Source organism: Fundulus heteroclitus, unplaced genomic scaffold (genome assembly GCF_011125445.2).
Source record: "Fundulus heteroclitus isolate FHET01 unplaced genomic scaffold, MU-UCD_Fhet_4.1 scaffold_124, whole genome shotgun sequence".
NCBI lineage: Eukaryota > Metazoa > Chordata > Actinopteri > Cyprinodontiformes > Fundulidae > Fundulus > Fundulus heteroclitus.
The window spans coordinates 364,456-373,402 of record NW_023396536.1 but is presented as its reverse complement, the minus strand read 5'-3'; the positions used below and the strand labels follow the sequence as shown (position 1 = coordinate 373,402).

Here is an 8,947-nt window from a genome sequence, read left to right as displayed (position 1 = left end):
CAGAAGAAAAAATATAATGTACACAATAAAAATGACACTAAACCTACCACATTGCATTTAACCTAGTGACATTTATTCCAGGAATTTCTGTAATCTCAATTTAAAAGAGAAATCACTCCTTGGGAACACAGAGCAAGTACAGTTATCTTGTTTCCTCCTCGTGCATTGGTTGTAAAATCTAAACATATTGCAATTATTTATGTTACCTTAAGTAATTTGTGTAAATTATTTGAGGAGTGACATTTCCTTTCAAATACATTTTTTTGCCAGGGTGTAAAAACAAGACTGTGTATACATCATTGTAGAGCAACATACACACGTTTTGATCATATATTTAGCCTAAACATACAACTTACTCAGAAGACCTTAAGCTATGGTTTGTTTACTCATGAAAAATGCATTTTACATTTGAGTAAAAGCAGAAACCAAGTGAATGGTCTTGATTAGTCTCTGTGTTTTGCTGTACAGCTATGTTATGTCATTTTTCTAAGATTTCAACTGATATGTCAATACAAATGTTTACATTTCTTGGATGGTGACACATTTGAGTACAGCGCCTCACTAAAGTGTTCACCTTTCTTGATTTGTTTTACCTAATTTGATACATTGTATGCAGCAGAGAGCAAGGTAGAGGGACCTAAGGTGTGATTGTTCAAATTTTCAAGTGTACATGGTTTTCTGAGAAGTCTTAAGAATGAGAATCTCTTTTAACAAGTAAGGGACAAAGTTGTTGAGAAGTACAAGTCAGGGTGGGGTTTTAAACAAATATCCAAATCTTCTATGCTTCTCTGGAGCACAATCAAATACATGTTTAAATGGAAAGCATATGGTACTCAAAAACCAACCCGAAATTTTGGACTTGCCTTCCAGCATGACAATGACCCAAAGCACACTGCTAAAGCAAAAATCAAGTGGTTTAAGAGGAAATATTCAAATGTGTTGGAATGGCCCTGTCAAAGTCCAGAGAGATTGAAATCGACAGCGGTAGCTCTACACTGACCACAATATAAAAAAATACATTATCAAACATGTAGCCGTTTTTTGTAGCTATAATAGTGTAAACTCTAAAACAATCCATTTTAATTCTGGGTTGTAAGACAACAAAACATGAAAAATGCCAGTGGTGTGAAAACTTGTGCAAGGAAGTTTAATTCTGATTGCCCATGAGCAAACACTTTCCCTAATTCATTGCTCCTAAAATGACTTAAATGATAACTTTCCTAAATAATCCCATACCATTTTAAGAGACAAATTTGAAAGTTTCTAATCATAAAAATTACGAATTGAATTAAAAAGCACTATTATTATCTCATACCTCTATGTACTAGTACACCTAAAGTGTCACATGACAATCAAATGACTCTTGATGGTTTTCCTTCCACCACTAATTCAATGATATGAAAGTGTTTCATCTGAAACAGTAAAGCATGTAAAACATTAAAACATACAACATGAAAATAGTATTTTATCTGTTGTTTTGACTGCAGACTGGGAATTAAATAAGCACAATTTGTGATGACCCAGACCAGCTCCAGGAGGTTTACTCCAGTGAAGGGCTGGAGTTTCTGTTGTTGCATCTTTGAAAACAAAGTAATGGTCTGAGCTGAACATTAATAATGAACTGAGAACTAACTTTTGATGGCTCTGTGTTGAATTTGCTGCAACTTTGGTCATCACCACCCGCAAATTATGACAAGCGGGGCTACAATGAAAAGCTAATACCGACGCTAACTGCTAAGCTAACAGGATACATAAACACTACGAGTGCGCATGGACAGCCAGTAAGTGGAAACTAACAAGGAATGAGCATGTACAATGTCAGCTGAAATAGGACATACGTATGTTTACAACAGTCTCATCTGCATATATTTATAGATTTGCACCAATACATTGTTCTGGACAAATCATTCATGTAAAGACTAAACAATGGAATTCATAATACTGATCTTCCTGATATGTCTGTTATAAACTTTTCTAAACTAGACCTAAAATCTCTTTAACACAGTGTAGAAGGTTTGATGAATATGATGATATGAGCCAATGTGCAAGGTGAACAATTAAATGTAGACAATTTGGATATGAAAACATCATTGACTGTATTGAATGTTTACACCAATCTAAAAACTACAGCACCAATTAATTACATTTGTTTTATTTACAAAGCATAAACATATGTTTCACCAAGTCATCGTTACTGATTTTTATCAGCAGCATATGATGTGTACAGATATAGCTCCAAGTTAATGAGGCATTGTAAGGTGGCTGGGGGAAGAGGCAATGCACCGTAAGAGTCCCAAAATGATACAATTCTTACAGAGAGAATGAGGACATTTGTTATTCAAACTTTGGAAACAAGAGAGTCTGTAAAAACGGAATTTGACCTTGGTCAAACAGGCAGTTTCAAACCTGTTCAGGAGCTTGTCGATGGCAAGTATGAGGTATGTATTAAAACATTTGACCTCATTTGCTTTGCTATAATGCAAAGGTCCAAACCATATAGATCCACCATTCTTTGCAAAGAGAGTCATGGGGCTACAAGGCTTCTATTAATCCCATCTCACATATATTTCAGTTCCTTTAAAACTGTTTTTCTTTTGTATTCCAGAAGTCTCTAGAGCACTGAACCCACTGTAATGACCTAGAAAATCTCAGCATGATGTTGAATGTGAGCTGTGCCTCCTGACAAGGTTGAAGATATATCAGCAAAGCACTTCTGCCACTGGGCATAATCTCCTCTCTGGGAAGCTTCACAATGATCATCACCAAGGAATGGACAGAGACTGATTGAATTTGGAAACTCCAGCCTTAATTCATCCATCCATTTTCCAAACCGCTTCTCCCTCATGAAGCCAATTAACCTAACAGTCATGTTTTTGGACTGTGGGAGGAAGCCGGAGTACCCGGAGAGAACCCACGCATGCACAGGGAGAACATGCAAACTCCATGCAGAAAGACCCAGGGTGTACTCGAACCCAGGACCTTCTTGCTGCAAGGCAACAGCGCTACCCACTGCGCCACTGTACAGCCAGTACAGCCTCAGTTATTACATTAAGGAGGTTAATGTGGTATATCTGACTTTCTCTACAACTTTTCTATTCAATTAACATTCTGCCATGTGCCACTAGTAATATAAGCAGTTTGTCCCGTGAAGGAAATTGAATTTTCTCCATAATGACTTCATAGAACTATCCTTTTTAGTTTGAAAACATACAGAATTTTCTTTTTAGTTGGGCTTAGACAATCCTCGCAATTGTCTTTCATAAGGTGGCCTTTTAGGTAGTAGCAGGAAAAAAGGGGAACGTGGTTTGCAGACAACCTTCTGCACAATTTCTTTCATCCTCCAGATTGAATCACAATGCTGCTATTTTTTGGTGTATGACACAAATAATAGGTTTCTCAGTGTTATTTTGTATTTGCCCACTTAAGACCTATGCATTAACAAAGAAAGCTGAAGAAAAAATGTGAACAAGCCAGTTTGTTTTGTCTTTGTCAGTATAGAAACAACTACCCACCCAGAGAAGAAAAAAGGACACCAGGTTTTGTTTAAAAAATGTAAGAGTTTAATACTAATGCAATACTTGAGGTGAGAACTAAATATCTAATAGAAAGTATATCCATCTACATTTCATAGACAATAACAGGGGGAGGGGGGTGCACAACACGTTTTAAACATGATGTTTAAGAGGAGGAGATCTATAAATCAGTAATAGGACAGTTACATCCAAAGAGACGTTTGCCAAATGGGGATCAGGGCTGTTTTTATTGGCTTGACATTGGCACTGAGTTTGTTTGAACTAACATCACTTTTTGGTTTGCCCGGCCTTGTACATGGCTTGAAAATACAGTTTGAATCTGCAGAACCTTTAAAGACTTCTGGTGTCACTACTGAGACTTCTGTGAAATGTACTCTGCAGGGTAACTCTCGTTTACCAGCATTCTCAACACATGGGGACTTTGTTATTGGAGGTGTTTCCTCCGTTCATTATCAACATTATGCGGTGATTTATAATTACACCACCAAGCCTGAGTTGACAAGATGCACAGGAAGGTTAGTTGCATGTGTAATCTGTGTTTTCTGCAAACTTTGCTGTGATTTTGGGGACTTTTGTTTCACAAAATACTGAGTCCTTGGTCTTGTAGTCAGAAATGATCCTTACTGCCTTGTTTAGGATCTTTTGAAAAAAAATTAATAAGTTAAGATGGAGTTCAAGTAGAAGCATTTACTTGAATCTATAAAAGCATTTTTTGCTTTGAACTTCTTAGACTGGCTAGACAAGAAACTGTTTTTTGTGCGGATGAATTCCTTATACTTACTCATTGTCCAAAGGCAGACTTGTTTCTTGTTTTATGTTTGATTGTTCAAATGTTCTTTTTCCATAATAGTCCTTTATTCCAGTTTCATGTACACAATTACCTGATTAATTCTGTTCAGCTTTAATGCCCGGGGTCTACGTTTTTCTCGTACAATGATCTTTGCCATCGAGGAGATAAACAACAGCACAAAGCTGCTGCCCGGCATCACACTTGGATATCGAATCTTTGATACGTGCGTTTCAGTGCCTGTTTCAGCACATGTTGCATTTCAACTATCAAATGGAGAGGACCCTTTGTTCTACAAAGGCATGAATTGTTCGCAGTCTGGTGTAGTGATGGCTGCTATTGAAGACTCAGGATCCTCTCCCTCCATCAGCATATCACGTATTATAGGACCTTTCAACATTCCATTGGTGAGAGAGTAAATTTATTGTAAGCTGAAATTTTAAAACATCTGTGCTGATCTTCAGTTGGATTTGTTTTTCTGTTTTATCTGTATAGGTTAGCAGCTTTGCCACTTGTGCTTGTTTGTCAAATAAGCAGCAGTTCCCAACATTTTTCAGAACAATTCCCAGTGACCATTACCAAGCTGATGCACTGGCCAAGCTGGTGAAACACTTTGGCTGGACTTGGATAGGTGCTGTCCACTCAGACTCAGATTATGGAAATAATGGCATAGCGTCTTTTCTTGAAGCAGCCCTGAGGGAAGGGGTCTGTGTGGAGTACACTGAATCTTTCTTTAGAACTGATCCAAGAAGAAAGATCCAAAGAATCGCTGAAGTTATCCGTAGGTTTGTAACATTGTTATTTTTTCCTTGGAAATCTAAAACTTTAAGGTAACATTAGAGAATGTGCTTTTAATGTATATGTATTATTTAGGTATCTTTCACACAGGCTGGAAACTGTGAATGCAAAGCACAGGTGTTCAGTGTCATTGTTCATGCTTTCGTCTTCAAAATGAGTTGCTTATGTTTAAATGCAAAACAAAAAAATAAATAAATAAACCATACATTCTGATGTCTCTTCAGATCAACAGCAAAGGTTGTTGTGGCATTTACAGCTGTTGGTGATATGAGAGTCCTTTTAGAGGAGCTGGCTTTGGACCCTCCTCCACCTCGTCAGTGGATAGCAAGCGAGGCCTGGGCAACTGATCCAAACCTGATGAGGTTCAGCTTCTGTGCAGGGGCAATCGGAGTAGCCATTCAGCAATCCGTCATTCCAGGATTGAGAGATTTCCTTCTGGATCTCTCTCCCTCTAAAGTGGCTGCTTCTTCAGTGCTGACTGAGTTCTGGGAGGATGCATTCAATTGCAGCCTCACAGCAGGTGAGATGTGTCATCAATACAAAGTTGTTTTTTTCATTATTTAAAGCAATTGAAAAAATAACTCAGTCACATATTTACATAGATTTATTTTTTTATATTGTTATGTTTTATTTTGATTTGATTCTTCTGTGGCATCTCATTGGGGTAAAATATGGTCATCTTCCAATATCAGTCCATCCATTTTCTGACCCGCTTAATTCCTCATGGGCTCGGTGGGGTTGCTGGTGCCTTTCTCCAGCGTTCACCGGGCGAGAGGCGGGGTACACCCTGGACAGGTCGCCAGTCTGTCGCAGGGAAACACAGAGACAAACAACCATTCATGCACACACTCACACCTAAGGACAATTTAGAGAGACCAATTAACCTAACATTCATGTCTTTGGACTGTGGGAGGAAGCCGGAGTGCCTGGAGAGAACCCACACATGCACAGGGAGAACATGCAAACTCCATGCAGAAAGACGCAGGGTTGGATTTGAACCTAGGACCTTCTTGCTGCAAGGCAACAGCGCTACCCACTGCACAACTGTGCAGCCCCACCTTCCAATAATTTCTACTTTAATTAAATTTTGCCGTTTGTTTTATCTAATCTTCTTTAAAATAAGATCTGTCCATAAAATATACTTAGAGATTTTGTGTACATTTTCAGTTCTTAAATCTATTTTAAAATAATGCTGTTGCCCTAAGAAATCCATAAAACAATTTACTACAACAATATGCAGTCACTGCAATCAAAATTGTATTTTTAAGAAACAACTACTTTTTATTATGAAGGGTATTTTTAGGTTTCTATTATTCTTTTGGTTTTATTTGCTGTCCTTGGCTGGTCCTAGGGACAAAAAGTAAAATGAGCGGCTACGTGATTTGACAACTGCTAAATGTATCCACAACAAATGTTTAAAATCAGTTTATGTAATTAGTGAAATGCTTTTGTAAAGGGAAACAAATGAAAGTTAATATGTCCTTTTATGTCTTTGTTTTCAGCTGCTAATCTAAATAAGAGAGACTGTGATGGGACTGAAGATATTAAAAAGCTCAAAAGCCCATACACTGAAACATCTCAGTTAAGAGTTAGTAATATGATGTACAAGGCTGTGTATGCGGTGGCGCATGCCATTCATAATGCAGTGTGTCAAGAAATAAACGGAACCATTCAATGTGACAAACAGGTTAAACTGGAGCCCAGACAGGTCAGTAAATTTAAATATTAAAAACACTTAATTTTTCACAAGCCTTTTGACACTGGTGACTTAATTTGAACATTATTTTAAAACACTGAATTAGTTTCTCTCTTCATATCTGTTTGTACTTTAAAGGTTTTTAAAGAATTAAAGGACGTAAACTTTTCCAAGAATGGCTACCACGTGTCATTTGATGCTAATGGGGATCCTGTAGCTTTCTATGAGCTGGTCAACTGGCAGAGAGGTTATAGTGGAATTATTGAACTGGTAACAGTGGGGTACTATGATGCATCACTTCCCACGGGCCAGGAGTTTCATATCAACAGAAACTTAACCTGGATGGAAGGTGGCACACAAGTAATAACCCTAAAGACAATAATTGAACAGATAAGAACTTTGCAAACTGTTTTGTCAAAGCTCCTTTCATAAGAATACAAAAATATTTTTGCTGCTGGTTTTCTAACAGGTACCAGTGTCAGTGTGCTCCGAGAGTTGTCTCCCTGGAACTCGTAAAGTGCTGCAAAAAGGAAAGCCCAGCTGCTGCTATGATTGCATACCGTGTCCTGAAGGGGAGATCAGTAATATGACGGGTAAAATCAAATGTGTAAATATAACCATATCCTTAAAAAATGTGTATTAGTAATCATTTGTTTAATGTTATTTATTGTAGATTCTCCTGATTGCTTCCCATGTGGCAAAAGGTTTTGGCCAAATCCAAAGAAAGATGCTTGTCTTCCCAAACCTGTGGAGTTTCTCTCCTTTGAGGAAATTCTGTCAATCATCCTGGCAGCATTTTCTGTTAGTGGGGCCTGTCTGGGTATCATAGTAGCAGTGGTTTTCTTCTATCACAAGACAACTCCAATTGTCAGAGCCAACAACTCTGAGCTGAGTTTCCTGTTACTATTCTCTCTAATCCTTTGTTTCTTATGTTCATTATCTTTCATTGGAGCACCTTCTAAGTGGTCCTGCATGCTGCGACACACATCATTTGGCATCACCTTTGTTCTATGCATCTCCTGTGTTCTTGGGAAAACTATAGTGGTTTTAATGGCTTTTAAAGCTACACTTCCAGGTAGTAATGCCATGAAATGGTTTGGGCCTCCACAACAAAGAATGACTGTATTGACATTTACATTTATTCAAGTCATTATATGCACTGTGTGGTTAGTTTTGAGTCCTCCCTTCCCAATGGAAAATATAACCACATACAAGGAGAAGATCATCCTAGAATGTGCATTAGGCTCTGCTGTTGGCTTCTGGTCTGTGCTCGGCTACATTGGCTTGCTTGCTGTACTTTGCTTTGTATTAGCTGTTTTAGCTCGGAAACTACCTGATAATTTTAATGAAGCTAAGATGATAACATTTAGTATGTTGATATTCTGTGCTGTCTGGATCACCTTCATCCCAGCATATGTCAGCTCTCCAGGAAAATTTACTGTGGCTGTGGAGATATTTGCCATTCTGGCCTCTAGTTTTGGACTGATACTGTGTATATTTGCTCCAAAGTGTTTCATCCTTTTGTTTCAGCCAGAGAAGAACACCAAGAAATATTTAATGAACAAAAACTAAAACATAAACAACCATATTGCCTTTAACCTAGGGACATTTATTCCAGAAATATCTGTATTCTCAATTTATAACAGATATATGTTTTGGGGCACAGAGTATGTATAATTCTGTTGTTTCCTCCTTATGTATTGTCAGTCTAAGGCACACCTGTGCAATATGTGCAATATAGGTTTTTCTGAATCATGGTGCCTAATCAGCATCTTTATATGGCACACCTGTGAGGTGGGATGGATTTGCTATGTCAGGAAAGGAGAAGGGCTCACTGTCACAGATTAAGACCAATATTTGAGGGAAATGGTGATATTGTGTATGTGGAAAAAGTTTTAGATCTTTGAGTTCATCTCATTAAAAATGGAAGCAAAACCAAAAGTGTTTTGTTTATATTTTTGTTAAGCTGTAACAATATTTACACAAGAAACTTTTTTTGGCCATGGATAATTTAATGATTAATTACCCTAAAATTGGGAAAAGTAAGTAAGGGAAACAGTCAGTTATATTGAAGCAACATGTACACGTACGCAGATAATACCTGGAGGGAAGAGATTGACTACAATAAAAGAT

General features: G+C 37.7%; 1 protein-coding gene across 1 annotated transcript; it reads left to right on the top strand.

Moving 5' to 3' along the window:
* The first annotated feature begins 4,451 nt into the window (after window positions 1–4,451).
* On the top strand, window positions 4,452–8,430 carry LOC118558364 (extracellular calcium-sensing receptor-like). Its single transcript, XM_036128879.1, has 7 exons — window positions 4,452–4,727; window positions 4,816–5,105; window positions 5,343–5,638; window positions 6,621–6,826; window positions 6,953–7,174; window positions 7,284–7,407; window positions 7,488–8,430. The coding sequence occupies exons 1-7, from the start codon at window positions 4,467–4,469 to the stop codon at window positions 8,384–8,386; spliced, it is 2,298 nt and encodes a 765-aa protein (XP_035984772.1). The 5' UTR covers window positions 4,452–4,466; the 3' UTR covers window positions 8,387–8,430.
* The last annotated feature ends 517 nt before the right edge of the window (window positions 8,431–8,947 follow it).

Coding starts and splice junctions, on each gene's coding strand:
- LOC118558364 (XM_036128879.1), top strand. CDS start 4,467: ATGATCTTTGCCATCGAGGAGATAAACAACAGCACAAAGCTGCTGCCC. Junction 4,728..4,815: donor GACCTTTCAACATTCCATTG/GTGAGAGAGTAA, acceptor TTATCTGTATAG/GTTAGCAGCTTTGCCACTTG. Junction 7,408..7,487: donor GGAGATCAGTAATATGACGG/GTAAAATCAAAT, acceptor TATTTATTGTAG/ATTCTCCTGATTGCTTCCCA.